Here is a 19,327-nt window from a genome sequence, read left to right on the forward strand (position 1 = left end):
GTGGGATAGAATTTCACGTATAAAAAGTAGGCTAGAGATAAAGCAACCATGAATATATATCTTTGAGGGAATTAGATTACCTTGAACTCTACCATAGAGGGGTAGGGGGATAACGCGTCCTTTTTCTGTGATCGTCACCGAAAAAAAATTTGGACCATTCTGATTGATTTTTTTTTATTTTATATTTATTAAAATAAAAAGTTATAAATTTTTTTGATAAATATGTTTATCATCAATATGAATAGTACTGATTTAATTTAGATAGTTTAATTTAATCTTATAACTTTTATAAATTGACAATCTGTATTTATTTTGAATAATTCAGATTTAATATTACTTTGGTGATGAGCACTTAGTAAGTATTGAAGAGAGGCATTTTAAGTAGAAGTGGGAATAGGTCAACCTCTAGTAAGGGCTTATAGTTTGGCTTACTTTAGGCTTAACTTATTTTTTTTATTAAATAGACTCAAGTCAAATTTAAGTTTTTAATTAAGCTTATTTAATTAAATAGGCTAAACTTATTTTTTTAAGGCATAGCCTACAAGCCCAACATGTTGGCTATATATATATATATATATATATTATGTAATATATCTCACGAACACATTAATTTTTCACCATTTGATTTCTAATCAATTTATTCTTTTTTATTTTTAGTTATATTTTTAATTATACTGGACTCATATATTAATTTTAATGTTGTTACTTTATTGTTATATTGTATTGTAGTTGATGAGTTCTTTCAATTATTATATATTGTAATCAATAAGTCAGATTATATATTGCATACTATAATAGTCTTAAAGTATATTTGAGACGTTTAAAAATAAAATGCGAACCTATTTAAAAAAGCTTATTTTTAAGTAAGCTTTTAAATAGATTTGCAAGTTAGGTTAGGCTTTAGGTAGATTCAGTCCTAAGTCATGAAAAAAGTCTTATACAAACTTCAAGTTAAGCTCACATATCTGGTTTATTACACAGGCTCAGATTTATTTGACCAAAGTCTAGTTCAGCTTAATCTATTTCTACTCTTAGTTTTAAGGAGCAAAAGCTCGTTTTTGACAGAAGTAACAAGCATCTCTTAATCTTTGGAGGCGAACGGTTATGTACATGCCCATACCCCCCATGAATAAGGATTAAGGAATTAAAGCAATGTATGGTACACGAAAAAAATGTGTTACGAAAAGAAAATAAAAAGTATGTCACTATATCCAGAAAAAATGAAACAGGCGTATTTCTCAATTTTATTTTTTTTTAAATTTTTTTATCGACCAAATATTAACTATCTCTATCCATGGGTGCAATGCCGTCCATTTTTATTTTTCTTTCTTTCTCTGCTTTGAGAATATGATATTGTGAGCTTGCATCATATGAAATTGAGGGGACTTTAATGAAGTCCATATATTTTGAATCCAGTTGGGTCAGAATCTTCCTGAACGAAAGCTCTATTGGCAACGTTGTTGCATTTTTAGAGCTCAAACTTAAAAACTTATTTATTTTTTAATTTCTTTTCACTCTATACAAATTGTCGTATTAGAGTCTCCAAAAAAAAAAAACTAAATTAATTATTGTTATTCCAAAATTATCATTCACTCTTAATTATCTTCTCTCTCTAATGGTTTCACAAATTTTGGGTTATATCATATGAAGAGTATTTTTTAAAAAAATTCAAATTTTTATTTGAAGTAATGAAGAGTATAAATTGCATTTATTGGCACTTCATTAATATACATAGTTTTATTAAAAAAATAACAAATTATAAAATGGGGCAAAAGGAGCATATAGGTAGCTATCTTGGGATTTGAAGGATCAATACATCTCCTGAATTATTTGCAACCATATACAAAGCATGGCTAGTTGCGTTGGAAAAGCTGAGATTTAAATAAAACAGTTAACTTCTAATTATATCATCTTTCTTGCTTTTTACTTTAAGTTATGTATATATAAAACAGGTGAACATGTGGTAATTGTTTGTCTCCTTGTAATCATGAAATGTTATAATTTTATCAAAACCATATATTATGATATGAAAATGCCTTGTGGGTGGAAAATAACACAAATTTTTATTAGCATATTTCATATTGGGGTTTTGCTAATTTTTCGACATTAACATGACATAAAAGATGTATAATTAAAAGTCTTATTTGCTATGACCAAACTTTAAAAGCCATGTTCATAGTCATAACTATATTTAATGCAGTGTATACGCTCCTCGCGCCTCAGCCTCAACGCAGCGACTCACGCATTTCAGCCGTTACAGAATACTCTACTAGCTTTCTCAGCCTCTAACCACCGATGCCCACTCTTCTTCTTCTTCTTCAATGCAGTTCGGCTCACTTACTCTCTTTCAGCAGCTCGATTAATTCTCTCGTGATCTCACCTTCTTCGATGATGAGAACTTGTGCGAGTTAGTGCTGTGGAGATAGAGGCCAGCGGGGCGGTCGGCAATAATGTGACGTCGACGATGCCGGCGCTGAGTCCTCTTGGCGAGACGCTGCGGAGGGAGACCAAGGCCAACGTCGGAATGTGCGGGCAAGGCTGACATGGAAGGATCTCACCGTCATGGTCACCCTCGGCAAAGGAGAGACCCAGGATGTCCCCGAAGGCCTCACCAGCTACGCCGAACCCGGCACCTTCACCGCCGTCATGGGCCCCTCCGGCTCTTGTCCACTCTCGTCGACGCCCTCTTCAGCCGTCTCGCCGCGAACGCCTTCCTCTGTGGACAAGTCCTCCGCAAGGCCAAGCTCTCTTTCAGCACTGCAGTGAGTTTCAATCTCTTATCTATCTATCCATATATATACACGTGCGTTCTCGTTGTTGCTGTCTGTGTGACCGTTCGTCTCCTTATTTTCCTTGTTGACTCATTATGCGCTGTTTTATTACCTGAAAAAAAAAAAAAACGCTGAATCTAAAATGGAGAGACAAAATAAGAAAAACAGGTAAAGAGAAAATAGAAAAAATTGAATGAGATTCCAACAATTGAGGAACGGTTTGATTCACTACTTGTTTGGGATTCAGGTGAGTTTCAATGGTAGGTAGGATGGTGACAAACATAACATTTAACGACAAAAAAAAAACAAATAGTAAATTTCGCATACCAACAACGAAGAAATCTGGTGAGGGTATTGTTTTTTGTCTCCTCCCCAGTTTGGCGGTGTTTTCCGTTTCAAGTAAAAGGGGTTTGAAACGCTGGCACATGTGAAGCAAGACGACAACCTCATGGGAACCTTGACGGTTCGAGAACCGATATCGTACTCGGCTTGTCTGAGGCTGCCGAACAAGATGCCGTGGTCGGACAAGCGAGCTCTGGTGGAGAGCACAATAGTAGCCATGGGGCTTCAGGATTGTGCCGACACAGTGATCGGAAGCTGGCATCTCACCCTCTTCGATCCAAGAAAGACCCGTTAGATGATAGTCACTGAAGGTCTAGAGGAAAGCGCCATCAAATGGGTGAAGCGGGATTTTTTTCATCATCGCTGATTCTCTCCAGGTTTCTCGTCTTCACTTTTTCTGTGTCTTTCCTCCTTTTTCAAACGGGTCTTTTTTCGAACTACTTTAGAATTCGATCACTTCTATTGATGCTTTCCATTTTTTCTCTAAAACATTCCAGATTTCCGTGTTTTTTTTTTTTTTTTCTTTCTCGATTGGGATTCTGTTTTGAATAGGGAATGGAGTTATTGCCTTGCCCTTGTCCTTTATACCAGAGAGACATGTATGCTTTTTATGAAACAGAACCACATCTAATAGGCCTTGCTTAAGTGCTTTTGGAACGAAGTTACCCTTATTTCTTTGGTAATTTTGTGCCCATATCACCTCACTTACTCTGTCGTTTTAAACCAAATTTTTGCTTTTCTGCTTTTTCTTAATTTTGAATTCTGTTATTTTATTCCTTCATATGCTTTTCAAGGATCTCTAGTTGAATCTTCTGAATGTCGTAAGTTCTATCTGCTCTTCATTTTTTTTCTTAGGTTCTGTCTGCTTGCTCTCGGTGCTTTTGCTTGCTTGTTTGTTTGTTTGTTTTTTTTTTTTTTTTACTTTTTCATTTTCACTGATCGTTGCTGGTTATATGGTGCTGTTTTTCCTTTTCCGCTTGTCTGCTCTTTCTCTGCTATTTTCTATTTCCCTCTTTCCCAGTGTTTGCCCACTGTTTCTCGGCGGTTGTTTTGGAAGAAGGTTGTCCAATGTTTTCATATTTGTACTGCGCAATCATAAGAAAAAAGAATGAGCCGTTTCATTACTTCGATGCTTTTTACTTCTTGAGATATCATATAGTCTTGAAAGTTGAAACATTTGACTGTAACTGAAATTAGTTTATTTAATATCTGAAAGTTTGGGAAATATAAAGCACTTTGAAGACCTGAGTTCTTTTTCCTTTTCCATTTGCTATAGAGAATATCTGCAACTGATTCATGGTTATTGATGTTAAATTAGGCATGCTATGGTAGAAGAATCAGCATAATCTATTGATTCATATTTGTTGTTGCAATTGCAGTTTATGGTATCTATCTTCTGCTTAGATACAAATTTATTATTTGGTTTTACTAGATGAGATTGGTAATGCATAGATATATGTTAGTTCAGCAAATTTTGATGCAATATTTTATGTTGGTTCCTCGTTACTTGGAATTGCATCAAATAACTACATAGATCAACCTGTTTGTGCTTTTGTATGGTTCTGCATGATTCATATGTCTAATAAGATACGAAGTATCATTGAACATATTTTTAAATATGTGGAAGGGATCATTCTTCTTTGTAAAATTTGAAGGGAGCAGATCAAATGATGCGGCCAATCTTTATGCAATTATAATTTGTCATACAAATATGCTTTTCTGTCAAGTTCTGGAGTATGAATTTCTAGACATTAGCTTTGCAGTGTTAATAGGTAGTTTATTTTTGTTTATATTTGATTTCTCCTTGAGTATATTGTAATTATATATGGATTTAGTTATTCGGACATTGAATGTAGTTTATTTCTGATGTTATATAACCAAATTATGGCTTTTCTGCTTTTGCTTAATTTTGAATTCTGTAATTTTATTCCTTCATGTGCTTTTGAAGGATCTCTGGTTGAATCTTCTGAATGTTGATACTTTTTTTAAGATCTGGAATTCTTTAGTCAAATCAAATCTAATGGTCATAGACAAATATGGTAACACTACATATATATATATCTTTCTAGAAGCAACTTTTTGAGAATCTCAATTGTACATTGTGAGATGACTCCACTTAGATGTTTTGATATTCTCTCCCCCTTTCAAGCGTTATCTTCTTCTTCCATCATTCCATTATTGATTTGTTGCACCCTTGATCATTCTCAATCGAAGAACAATGGCTATAAAAGAAACTGTCTACTGACAAAAACATCTGTTTAGTTGAATTCATCTTTGTTTCTGTTGTTAATACTCTTATATGTATTTTTGAGTGCTGATTTGCTTTTCCGACGTATTTATCATGTTTACTGACATTAGTAGTTTAATTTATCTCAGATATCAAATATGGAAGAATTCCCACAAAGGTGGTGAGAGTGGAAACTATGTGTCAAACAAATCTTTAGAAGGTATAGTATAATATAAGTTTAATTCATTTGCAGTTAAGGAAATGAAAAAACTATTTTGTCTCTCCCTTTCCTCCAATATTTAACAAAGACCTGCATCTTGGTGATGTTACTTTTGAAAAAAAAAAAAATTAAAAACCATCTTTTTGTTGAAAATCTCTTGGAAGAGACTCCCCTTGCAAAATCTTACTCATCCATATTATTTGAACTCTCCATTTTGCTCTTTTTTCTTCTAGCTAAGAGAACCTGATATTAGTGATATCATTATCATTTCAAATGATGTAAATGGTTTTTAGAGGTGGGGGAATAAATTCATCTCTCATTTCATTTTTTTTCTTATAGTTGAAAAGAAGAGGTCGATGTCTTTTTTTATATTTTATTTTGCTTGAAAGGTCATTATGCTGGCCCCAACATGAAAAATATGATGACGTGTTAGGGTAGTCTTTAGAAAAAAAATATTAATATTTATTCGCCTTCTAACTGGTTAAGCTTCGGAAAAGTAGGTAATTTTACACTGGAAAGTAGAAGAATTAGTGAAAGTTAACTTTGCATTGTGGCATGTTATATTTGATTGTTAGAGTTTATGTAAAAGACCATTTCAAATATGGTTACACTTACGTAGAGGACAACAGTGTGTTGAATCAACAAAGGAGACCATTTATTTTCATTGTTTTATGCATCTTTTGTTTTTCTTATAGCTACTGATCATTGTGATCCTTGATGCCTCCATCGAAAGCTATTCCAGTAAAACATATATATATATATATATATATATATTATTGTTCAGCATTCTAAAATCAAATAGGATTACATTTATGCAGAAGACAATGGAGACCAGGATTAACAAAAGACACTGGTCAGTTTCATTTTCCTACACATCTCTACACATCATTGTGATCCCTTATGCCTCTACCAGAAACTGTTCCAGTAAATCATATATGGATGTTTCTTATATTGTTGATCGATATTCCACAATCAAATGTGGTTAACTGTTCTGGTAAATCATATATAAATATTTCTTATATTGTTGACCGGTATCCCACAATTAAACGTGGTTACATTTATACAACGGATAACGATAGCTTGAACCAACAAAGGATATCAATTAGTTTCCTTTTTTTTTTAATGTATCTCTTTTTTTTTAAAGCCAAAATATATATTTAACAGTTATTTATTATTAATCGTCAAATATGTATTTTATTTTATTTTTTTAAAAATATATATTTTTGATGCTTGTGGACTAATAATCGTCAAATATATGTTTGATATATTTGACAATTATTTACACAAAAGCATCAAATAAATAATAATTTTATTATTATCTAGAAAATATAAGTATCTGATACTTGTTTAGAGATAACTAAGCAAATATATCAAGCATGCATTTGACGGTTATTAGCAAATACTCCCTCCGTTCAAAACATGTAAGGTACTTTTTGAGGAGTTAAATATTCAAAAATGTAAGGCATTTCTAGTTTTTTGAGGTATGATTATTGTTTTTTCTTTTCAAAAGTGTCCCTATTGATAATGACTTTATATTTATTATAGGGTGTTTAATAGGAATAAATATGAAAAGATAGGATTAGTTGAAAAGTAGATAACTATTTTATTGGAAGGGTGAGATTCGGTTAAAAATGTTTTACATTTTTGAATGAAGAGAGTAAGTATCAAATATGATATACTTGACGGTTATTTCAGAATAACCATCAATTATTGTATTTTAAAATTCTCACTAGAACTGTTTTTGCTTTGCATTTTGCAATACTTGACTTAAGTGAAAACACTCCTAGACCCTTCGAAATCCATACTTTGTCACTCTAACTACCAGAAAACACAATCTTGCACTTCAGTCTTCATGGGTATTGGACTTTTGACTTCAATCTTGCTTGTGGGTTCTTGTGTGAGTGGATTTGTTGCCATCGTGGTTCTCATGTCTCTATTTTTGGTGTCTTCTCTTCTTCGTAAGGTTGGTTTTTGCTTTTCCCATCATTAATCCTTATTTTGAGCTTATGGGTTGTTGATTTTGATTTATGGGTGTGAGGGTGATTTCAATGTTGATCATTTTGACCTCCATGGGTGTCCTTGTTAGTGGGTGTTTGAAATTTAACTTGTGGGGTGCTCGAGGTTATTGGATTCTTGCGAGAAAAGGGTGACAATTAAGGGGTGACAATTAAGGTATTCATTTAATTAGCCAAGTTTTTAATCAAAAAACCATGGCCTATTATACTATTTCATTGATATTTGGTTTTTTTATAGTGTCCACTCTAACTGGATCAAAGCAATTATTATGGTTATTGATTGATGAGATCATGATCATGTCCCTCCCACATTACTTGATAAGGTATATATTAAATTTAATTATACTTAAATTATAAATTTTAACTAACTTTAATTAGTTAGCTATTAACTTGAATTTATTGTGACTCTTTGCATATAGTATTTTGAAGACATCTATTATGCAGTTACACATATAGAAGAAGTTCTTGAAGAGGTGACCCCAGCTGTGTTCAATATATAGATAATAGTAGTGGTTAGGCTTAATAGTTAGTTTATGTGTATATATAACTTATACATCCATTTTTTTGGCCAATTTTTATATCTTAGGCCACTTAGTTTTAAAATTTCATTTGCAAATTAGCTAAGATTATGGATTTTTTATGGTTTAGGGTTTAGGTATACGATACTAGTTGTTTACCTAATCAAAATAGTTATTAAAATTAACCCTAATATAGTAAGGGTCAACCTAGGTTATTTATTAAAGAGTAGTTTGTATTTAACTGAGAGGTTAACTAGTGGAATAAATTACCTAAAAGTTAAAGTTGAATTATCTAATTTCCTACCAAACAAGTTATTAAACTCTAGCCTAAAATGAGTGATTTAAAATTTCTTTTTAAGAAGTTGGAACCTTAGAGATTATTTGATATTGAAATCATTATCTTCTTGATAATTAAGCTAAATTATATCTCCAAATTAAACCTCCCCTTGACCAAAATTGCATTGACTTAAGAAAACTATCTTATATAAGTTAATTAACTTAATTAGCTCAACTCCCTGAGTTTTAGACTAAAGCCCTTAGTTCATTTTATTAATTGGTATAATAATTAATCAATTGTGCCATTAAATTGCTCTCCTTATGTGCCATGGCCTAGACCAAATAAGAGCAATTATAAAATTATATTAAGCTACTCAATATGACAAGTATTAATATCACAAGATTATGCAATATCAACTAACATAAGCAATTCACTAAATAAAAAAATACAAGATTATGTATATTTCATCAAGTAGCTGAAATCATCCATGGACAAACAACAAAATAATGTTACAACCCTCTTCTCTTTACAAAAGACTTAAATTCATAATGGAATTATATGGTAATGATAATTAAACTCTAGACTAAAGTATCTAATCATCAAGTGAAAAGAAAAGAGAATATAGGAAACAAGGAAAGCTTAGCCACATGAAGCTCTTAATTCATTCTTCATCTTTATCTCTTTAGGATTCTACCAAAGAGCCTAGCCACTCATCTCTATCTCTATGAAATCCTTAAAGCTCTTGAAGAGGTCGAACCACATTATGGAGATTTGAGGCTTAGATCCTTGGGGAAAGGATGAGCAAAATGAAAGAGATATATAAAGAATGGTGAGTGTCTTGTGGTGATTTGAGTGAGGAATGATGAAGAAATGGTGCCACCATGTAGAGAGAAAATGAAAAACAAGTGAGAGAATGTGTGAAGATGAAGTGAGTTATTGTGTTTGATTTGAAAATATAAAGTGAACGGCACGCAAATTTAGTTTGACTTTAGCTTTACTTAATTAAAATAAAAGAAAATAAAACATAAATGCAAGTAGATTCAGGTCATATAGAAGAGGCTTGCAAGGTGGCATGTTCTTGTTGGCTTATAGATGATTCGAAAGCTTGTCAACTTAATCCTATGTAGCATCAACAAGTTAATTAGATCTACTCCCTCTAATGAAAGCACTTTCACTCCATATACAATCAGATTTGCCTAATTGATATATATGTGCACATTTCACTTATGTCACAAAATACATATAATTCAATTTAATAAAATGTAACATCGTAAAATCTAATTAAAGTGCAGCATTATATTCATATTTAAAAGGGAATATTTATTAAAAATGTCGAAGCAATGGGTGTACAAAGATGTGCAAAATTCAAATACAAATGTAAACTCAAAACTAAGTTAAATGAATACACTTGAGAAAGTCAATGAAAAGTGTTTAACTTTTATATAATTACTTTCAAATTAAAATAAATTTATAAGATTTAATTTAACCACTCTTCTTTTGTGCTTGAAATGCATTTTATCAATTTTTTTAATATTTTTTAAAAGTTTATTTTTGAACCAAAATATTTTTAATATGTAAAATCTAGACACTTAGTCAAATTTTCAATTTCAATACAATATGTGTGTACTTTGAGCTAATAACACATTATTAATAGTCCTCGTTAAAATAAAAAATTGTGTAATAAATGATTCTTATCAGTATAGCAATAATATAGGAATTCTAATATATTTAGATAATAATTTTAATAAAAATAGTGATTGATTTGTTTTTTTTGTTGTTGGCTAGCTGTTATGTATTTGGCTTTTGTGTAAATATGCAATGGGCTACTTGAATAACCCTCTTAAAATAAGAATACCATAAATACTTGATATTTATTTTATAATAACCTTCAAATATACTTGACGGTTATTTCAGTTATTAAGTATTCTCAAATATATACTTGATGGTTATTATGAGATAACTATCAAATATTCATAAATTTTTACTAGGCTTGAGTTTTTTATAACAAATACTTGACGGTTATTTTATAATAATCATCAAGTATTAGCTTTCAAAACTCACCAAAAGCCATGCCTAAAAGCCTATACTTGATAGTTATTTGGTTATTAATTATCAAGTAATGGGTTTGTAATATATGATGTCCCGCTTACTTTATGATTAATAATCATCAAGTATGGCAAAATATTATTGTCAAGTAAGGGAGTGTTTTGTGGTAATGTGATGATATCTCATTTTTATATTTACTTTTAAGTAATATTTGACGGGACTAGATATTTCTATGCTAAATTGCTTATACATATCATTTTTATTAGAGGTAATAATCCTATTCGAGATAAGGTTAGGACCAAGTGGGCACATCTTTCAATAAATATTTAAATCTTGGTTTGTCATGTTGTGAGAGACTAGTCTCTTCTATTAAATCTAACCCTATTGGTTAAAACTATTTTTTGCACTTGAAAACAAAAAATTTAAAAATCATTTGGATAAGTGTTTTGGATTTAATTATTTTCAAAACTATTTTCAAAAAATAGAAATATTTTAATTTTTTTTTCTTGTTTTTCAAGTTATACTACATTTGTTTTTCAACTTGACCAATTATAATCATAAGCCATTACATTAGCCGCTAATAACAACCATTATTATCAATCAATTTTTTAATTCTATGATTATTTTAAAATTAACATAACCCAATAGATTTTCATTTTATTTTATTTCGAAAAATAAATTTTATAAATTGGTTTATAGAATAGTTTTCTAAAAGCGAAAAGTGAGAACAAAATCAAGCTCTAAAACACGAAATCAATGAAAGGACACTATTTAAGAATAAACATAAACTGAAGTTGTATACGTTGTATATATCATTGACTGTCATTGATTTTAGCAGAAGGGGGACCGCTTCATGGGGTCTCTGGTTTCGAGTCTGATTGAATGTAGAAAACGTTTTTTTTTTTTTTCAAACTACTCATTTAGCCTTATAAATTATAAAATAAAGAAAAAATTAATTTTTTAATCCTTCAACTTTTAACTTACTTGTAATTCAATCCCTCAACTATGACTCGCTATGACTCAGTCCCTCAACTATTACTCAATGTAACTCAGTCCCTCAACTTTTGATTTACCTATAACTTAGTCCTTATTTTTTAATTTTTTTAAAAATTTTTTATAAAAGGGATAAAAAATGCTCATATATTATTTTAAAATACCCTCTTCTTATTCATTAATGTGAGATATAAGCTAACATGAAAAAAAATTAACAAAGGTTAAGGGACTAATTTGTAAGTGATTCAAAAGTTGAGAAATTGAGTCATTGGCGAGTTATAATTAAACGACTGAGTCACAGCGAGTAATAGTTGAAGGACTGAGTTACAAGTGACTTAAAAGTTGGAGGACTAACAGATTAATTTTTCCTAAAATAAAATTAGTTACTCTCTCTGTTTAAAAATATAAAATATTTTTTTAAAATGTAAGGTATTTTTAATATTTTGATGTGTAATTATTATATTTTTTTTCAAAAGTACTTCCTATTAATAATGACTTTATGTTTATTAATTGTGGGGTGTTTAATAGTAGTAAATATGAAAAGATAAGATTAGTTTGAAAGTAGATAATTATTTTATTAGGGGTAAAATTTTGTTAAAAATATCTTACATTTTTAAACGGAGGAAGTATTATTTACATTTTTATCTTCTAAGCATTAGCGAGTGAAAAAAATATATGGTTATTTATAATTTCATTGTTACAGTTACTTATTTTTTGTTGGTTATAAAATTTTATTTTGCATCTTTTAAGTATATTTTGCTTTATTGTAAAAATAGTTTCATATATAACTCACAATAGTGCATAAATTTTTAATATGATCATATTTATGCTAAACATCAACTTTGGGCAATACAACAAATTTTACATCAAAAAATTGTGTACTTTATCACATAAATTATGTGCAGTTAAATTTCACTATTGATCAATAACTATTGATCAATAACGTAATTTGTTCAATGAACCCACTCAATTGAAAACCACAATCAAATCAATTGTAATCAAATTTTGTTAATTTAAAGTAATTTGGTTTCATTAACACCTTGTGAGGAACCTATACTTGAACTTGAACTAAGAAGTCCCTTTCTTTCTCCTTTTGATCAATGCCACTTCAACAGAAAACTCTAGTTCAAAAGATGTTCATTAGACTTTGCCCTCTGCTTACAACTTGCGTTTAAGAAGAACAAAGAGCATGACTATTTTGAGTTTCCTTGGGTTCATGATATCTGGGAATTCAAGAACTTTCTGAGTGAAACGATCAAAGAGCTCATCAACAATGGCGGCCCCAAAATGCTGCTTAATCAAATCTTCCATCACAACTCTGTAAAGGGAAACAAATGTGTACACATTTGGGACTGCATAGAAGTTCTTAAGATTCAGTGCTTCCATTTTCTCAACACTGAAATGCTCATTTCTCTCAAGAATCTCCTTCATGCCGTTAACAGGTGAGTAAAAATGGGCAAATTAAACGAGTCAACTTTTTCTTCTGTCATAATTCCCTGCATAAAATTAAATACAGCATAAAGGATTAGATTGACAGGAGAAAAAAAAAACTAATTCGAGAGTTAATTTATTCTCATTTAGTTATATATACGTATCAAGTGATCAATATATATATATATTTTACATATTAAATTAATTTAAGAGTTAATTTGTAGTTTAAAATTTAAAAACCTAGCATAAGTTAAGAAAAATGTAACAAACCAAATTATAAAAATTAAACTTGAAAGATCAATTAAATCGACAGTTAAGATAAATTTGGGGACTAAAAATTTTAGTATTCTATCAAATAAAATTTTCTTTTATTATGTTCTGAAAAGAAATTCCAAAAACAGTATTTTTTTTAAAAAAATGAGAGAATTGTCATTCTCAAAGTTCATTGCTTTTATAAGCTAAGGTTCCTTAAGAATTCTTACCACTCTGGCCATGTCCATGAGAGAAGATCCAAGAAGCTCAAAAACTCTAGCAGGATGTATTTCCTTATCATCATCAGCAGCAGCAACATCTGGTGCAGAAGGTATCTGAAGTGCCATAAGTCCATTTCCGACAACCTCTTCTGCTCTTGCATTCAGAAAACTCTCAAGATCTTCTTTAAACTGAGCTTCATACGCCTCTCCAACTTCCTTCGGAGCATCCGTATGATGAATCCTTCCCTTGTTCCAAGCACTGCAACTTCGATCCATAATGTCCTTGGGAACGCTAGAGAGCCAGTGAAGTGTTGAAGCAGAATACACAAAGTGAAGAGATTGCTTTGGGAATAGGCGTCCCCGGAAAGAGCCAGGAACCCCACAAGCAAAGTAGGATCGATTAGGGTTAGGAGGAAGGTTCTTAAAGAGTGTGTTGAAGTCGCTCGAGACTTGGTCGTTGAAGAAGACTTGGAATTCTAGGGTTTGATAATGAGCAGCAGGAAGGTTACTTGTGTGGTAAAGGTTTTTTATTGCTTCTATTATGGCATGTATTGCTATGAAGGTATTAGGACCTGTTGAGCAGCCTAAGTCAGCAATAGTAATGAGGTTCTTAGACCCAGAAGTAGTTATCATCGTCATGGGATCAAAGTTATTGGCTATTGCCTCTTCAATCAACCTCTTTTGAGCTTCAAACGCGCTTCTCTGCAGAAAACACACAACAATCACTGAGTTCGCGAGGATATATACTTCATGTGTGTGTCATACAGAGAGGACAAAGTTAATATAAATTTAAGATTAGTGAAAGACATAAGGGAACATATACACATGTATGTCATTGTGTCATCATTGATAAGTGGGTATTTTACCCAAATTTATATATATTTTCTACCCTTTTATTCATTGAATAATATGCTTGAGAAAAAGGATAAATATAGATAAAAGGGCCTCACTTAGTATTTTGCAGTATTTTCAGGAAAAAGGAGTGAAAATAACATATAAATGGCCCAAATTAAAGGAAGTCATCCGTTAGCAAACAGCAATACCAAAGAGCTTCTCTGCTCGCGGATGTAACCAACGCGAGAAGAATCGTGCCCCTTGCATTCGAATGTCCGCAGAAACCTTTGCGCAATTCATAACAGCGCGTGGACAACTATAGCTCTCATTCTTCACCTGCGCGTGAAAAACAAAACGGACAAGGAGCCTCGACTTTTACCCGCGCGTGGACATAACATAACGGTGCCCGACTGCACGCAAACCTAAACTCTAGGAGACGCAATTTGATAATTAAATATATTTAAATCAAGTATTGCAAATCATATAAAATAGAGGCATGATCTATCCGGGTTCCAGAGGCTGAATTAATTATAAATAAATCTTTCAAAAATCTCTCAAATATTTTAATTTTATCTGAAGACTAAGAGGTATATTATAAAGTTTGGAAGAAATCTTCCAAACTGAGAATTTTTTCTCTTATCTTATTTTTTAGATTTTATTTATGTTTTTAATTGAGATTTCTAATTTGACCTCTGTGAGTTGTTTTTTACTTGATTGGGATGGATTTTACGCTTTTTATTTATTTTTCTTATCAAACTTAATTTCTTATCTATGAAAAACTATATTTTCATTTATATTTATATTTATCTTGCTTATTTTAATTACTTTTTATATGGAACGGTCACTATATAATTTGCTTGTGGGCTATTCAATGAATTAAGAGATGAAGAGTTAAGTTAGACTTTGAGAGATAAACATAAATAATTAAATTAGGGATAATTTAGGATCTGTGTGGCTTTATAGATCATAGCTTCATGATTTATTTAAGTTCTGAATAGGATAAGAAAAAGTTAATTTAACCTTAATTAAATATACCCTAATATATTGAGAAGTAATTAGAATACTTTAGTAACAATTGTCACTATAAATAAAGAGAAGATAATTAATTGAATTAGAGTAAATCATTCTGATAAGTGAATCATGGTCCCTGGCGTTTGCCTCATTAGCTGGTTCATCGCTTTTACTTTTTGCATCATTTAATTAATTATTAAATCCTTTTTCAAATTATTTGTTTTTATATATAACAAGTTTCGTCTTTGTGTTCGGCTCGTGGATATTCCAGGATTAATTGGTGAGTAGCACAAATTAATATCCAGAAAGAAAAAGCAAAACTAACAGCATTACAGCAGGTTATATATATACTAAGAAGAAAAATGTGAAGAGGAAATAAATTAAGGCTTGTTTATATGTACAGCAGTTAGTTTTGGGTAAACTCATGATGAATTCGTTAAGTTTAATGAACAACCTGAAAGGAAGAGTTTTGAGCATAGCTGCGAGGACCTTCTCCTCCATTCATTGCAAAAGAACGATACTCCATCTCTCTCTCTCTCTCCCCCCCCTCCCTCTCTCTGTGTCCGCTGACGAGGCAAGTTACCTCAATTAATGAAGAAATTAATAAGAGAGAATCTACCACTGAATTGGCTAGCTATGGGAATGGAGTTTCCTCAGTGAGTTTCTGGAAAACCTGAGCTTTCTGGTTGAGTTGGAAGGTAATAGAGTACTCTCTGAATATATAGATAGTCAGATGGATAGATACGGAGTTCAATTATAAACTTGCTTTTTTTTTTCTTTTTTTTCTTTTTGAACATCATAAACTTCTTGTCGACAAAATAACTCTGCGGCGATCTTACCCAAAAAAATTTAAGCCAAAATTTAAATACAATTTTTTATAAAATCATAAATTTATTTTAAATTTCCATATAATATTTTGTTAAAGTTATCAATTTATTATATTAAAATTTGTTAATTGTTACTTGATAGTAATTGCTGCCTTGCTAGTTATAAACAGCTAAAAGGAGCAATAATTAACACCTATGTAATTGATATTTTAATAAAAATATAGATTTTAAAATAATTTTTTGATTTCGTAATTTTTTTTATATATTTGATTTATAGAATAATTTTTTATTAATATTTTTAAAGATAAAGTTAAAAATATATGAAAAGGCCATGAAATATTCAAAACTTTGATGCCTCGATTGTGGTTGGAAAAGTGTTCGAAAGCACTTGACTTTTGCAAAATGTAATGCTAATCACTGATGTCACAGGACGGCTGTTTTTGATCATCAATGACGACATCTTTGTATCCGATTTTCGACTTGGATCAAGCGTGTCTCCACTTAACAACTTTTACGGTAAAAAAAATGTAACTTTTCATTTTCACAATTTGCTGGTGTTTTATTATTAATTTTTATATTTTTTATATTTTAAATTTTTAAATTTTTATTTATTATTGTTTTAAGTCTCTTTATAAATGAAGTGTAGGGATCTTGAAAAGATTTAAAATAATAAATAATAAAAGTATAGAAATTAAAAGCAATAAAATTTTAATAAAATGTAAGAACTCAAAGTTAAATTTTTCTTTTATTGCCCATTCAGATTTCATTAAAACAAATTTGATGATTTGAATGGGTAGTGATATGATGAATTTTTTTAATGAAAATTATATATATTTAATTATCATCATTATCATCATCATCATCTTCTGATTTTTAAATTGCAAATATGGGAGTTACATATATATAAATTATTTTTATTTTTAAATTGAATTTATGATATAATATATATATATATATATTCTTAATAATAATTTTCAATTTAGGATATTTTATTTCTCAGAATATTTGCTTGATTAAAATTGATTCAACTTTAACTTCTATCATCAATAATTAGTTAATATATATATATATATATGTATTCTTGTGTATAACAATAAAATTCCTTAAGTATATTGGTCAACAAAAATTCCTCAAGGATAAAAAATTCAAACCATAATTTGGATCTATTATTAGAAGCATGGCTGCGAAGTAGTGATAACTCCAGATGAAATATATATATTCCTCTTCTCCTCTCTTAAATCCAAATTTTAAGGTCACTAGCATCCAATAATATAATAAAGCGACGTCGTTGATGAGCAAAGCCAGTAGTGTGTTGACATCATTGATGATTATCATAACATGCAGCAGCAGTAAACTCCACCAAACCGTAAAGTTTTTTGAAAAGTAAAATAATTAACAAAATTCAATTCACCCCGCCTAGCTTGGGAGCCATGTTTTGAATTTTGACTCACCCACCAACGATATCCTTGAACACCATACACACACACACACAGACACACTCCTATATGCATATAAATGCATCAGCATCGGCTTCTTCTTGCATTAACCAGAAAGCTCAAGTTCTACAGCTTGTTTTCATTTAGGAAACTGTGTTTTCCTATACAGAATTAATAAACTCGTATGGTATATTCTCTCTCTCTTTGTCATAGTTCTGCGGGTATATTATTCTTGGTTCACAAAATAACTTACCACTGAAGAAAAATCATGCAGGTAGATAAGACACCATCTAATAGCTAATATATATGGAGAATCAATCATCATTTGCAATGACAGGAGGAGAGGGTCCTCACAGCTACGCTCAAAACTCTTCCTTTCGGGTATTAAACTTGTACTTTTAACTATATACGATGTTAATTAATGGCCATCAAATTCATATGCCATTGCCTCTTCTTCTCAATAAACTAAGCTTCTGCTGCATACTGGTAATTTCTTCACATTTTAATACAGTGACATGCGCGCACGCACACACACATATTATGATTGTGCGATGTGATTTCAAACTTATCATTTAATTATATTGCGTGTCTTTTTTTCTACAGGGAGAAGTTTTTGAAGCTAACAAAAAACTGATTGAGGAAGCAATAGTCAAGAACTTTGATCCCATGACATACATTGGACCTACAAACGTCATTCGGATTGCTGACCTTGGCTGCTCCACTGGGCCTAATGCCATTGTTGCAATGCAAACCATAACAGAATTGATAGAAAAATAATATTATTACAAAACTCAGAAGCTTTCTGCTCATCAAATCCCAGAATTCCATGTCTTCTTCACGACCAAGTTTCAAATAACTTCAACACATTCTTCAAGCAGCTTCCTCCAAACAGAAAATACTTACTTCGCTTCTGGGGTTCCTGGCTCTTTCCTTGGACGCTTATTCCCAAAGAAAACTCTCCATTGTGTCCACTCATCTTCAACACTTCATTGGCTTTCTAGGGTTCCTAAAGAGATTGCAGATAGAAGCTGCAGTGCATTTAACAAAGGAAGGAGTCATCACGTAAATGCTCCTAAGGAAGTAGAAGATGCGTATTTAGCACAGTAACAGAGCTGACTTGGAGAATTTTTTGCATGCTAGAGCGCAAGAGCTTGTGAGCAATGGGCTAATGGCGCTTCAGATCGCTACTGTGCCTGATGTGATTCTCGAATCTGATATATACATCCTTCTAGGGCTTATGAGCTTCTTGGATCTACTCTCATGGACATGGCTAGAGTGGTAATTGAGAAGCCTTTAACCGTCTGAATACTTCTCTAATCTTCATGTCATGCACTTTTATCAGAAATTTCCCATATTACTTTCATTAAATATGAAAGAAAATACGTTGTTAAAAGTATGTAATATTTAATAAAGTCAAAGATAAAAATTATTAAAATATGTTGGAGATGATTTATAAATAAGAAAAGAAAAGAGAGAACTAAAATCTGGCTCACATGGAATGATGCAGGGACGAGTGGGTGAAGAAAAGATTGGACTCACTCAATTTGCCTCTCTTTTATTCACCTGCAAAGAATCTGAAGGAAATCCTGGAGAAGAATGAGAGTCCTCAGTATTGAGCGGATTGAGACACGGAAGTTTGAAGAATTTTATTCAACCCCAAAAGCCTCCAACTTTGTCTCCATGTTACGAGCTTTCTTGGGAGATCTGATTGAGCAGCACTTCGGACGTGGAATTGTTGATGAGCTTTTTGATCGCTTCACTCAGAAAGTAATAGAATTTCCAGATATCATGAATCCGAAGAAGTTTAAAACTAGTTATGCTCTTTGTTCTCCTAAAGTGTAAGAATTAATGAGCTTTATTAATTATATATAGTAATAGGAAATTCATAAGTTATTGTAGCTTGGTT

General features: G+C 31.2%; 2 protein-coding genes across 5 annotated transcripts; one reads left to right on the plus strand and one right to left on the minus strand.

Annotated features, from left to right (window-relative positions):
- Window positions 1-12,392: 12,392 nt before the first annotated feature.
- Window positions 12,393-15,843, minus strand: LOC129323150 (loganic acid O-methyltransferase-like). 4 transcript variants are annotated; one of them, XM_054969729.1, is made up of 4 exons: window positions 15,613-15,843; window positions 14,357-14,483; window positions 13,323-14,015; window positions 12,393-12,905 (listed from the first exon to the last, which is right to left on the minus strand). In XM_054969729.1, the coding sequence occupies exons 3-4, from the start codon at window positions 13,950-13,952 to the stop codon at window positions 12,837-12,839; spliced, it is 699 nt and encodes a 232-aa protein (XP_054825704.1). In that variant the 5' UTR covers window positions 13,953-14,015; window positions 14,357-14,483; window positions 15,613-15,843; the 3' UTR covers window positions 12,393-12,836. The 4 variants fall into 4 exon arrangements, with proteins under 4 accessions (XP_054825704.1, XP_054825701.1, XP_054825702.1 ...); XM_054969726.1 differs by lacking the exon at window positions 14,357-14,483; XM_054969727.1 differs by lacking the exon at window positions 15,613-15,843 and having other exon boundaries at window positions 14,357-15,336.
- A 1,908-nt stretch (window positions 15,844-17,751) lies between these two features.
- On the plus strand, window positions 17,752-18,528 carry LOC129322592 (loganic acid O-methyltransferase-like). The gene is made up of 3 exons (XM_054968888.1): window positions 17,752-17,802; window positions 18,025-18,167; window positions 18,300-18,528. The coding sequence occupies exons 1-3, from the start codon at window positions 17,752-17,754 to the stop codon at window positions 18,526-18,528; spliced, it is 423 nt and encodes a 140-aa protein (XP_054824863.1).
- The last annotated feature ends 799 nt before the right edge of the window (window positions 18,529-19,327 follow it).

This window comes from Prosopis cineraria, unplaced genomic scaffold, assembly GCF_029017545.1.
Source record: "Prosopis cineraria cultivar Desert tree isolate PC_DT_omini unplaced genomic scaffold, ASM2901754v1 PC10, whole genome shotgun sequence".
In the NCBI taxonomy this organism is placed as follows: domain Eukaryota; kingdom Viridiplantae; phylum Streptophyta; class Magnoliopsida; order Fabales; family Fabaceae; genus Prosopis; species Prosopis cineraria.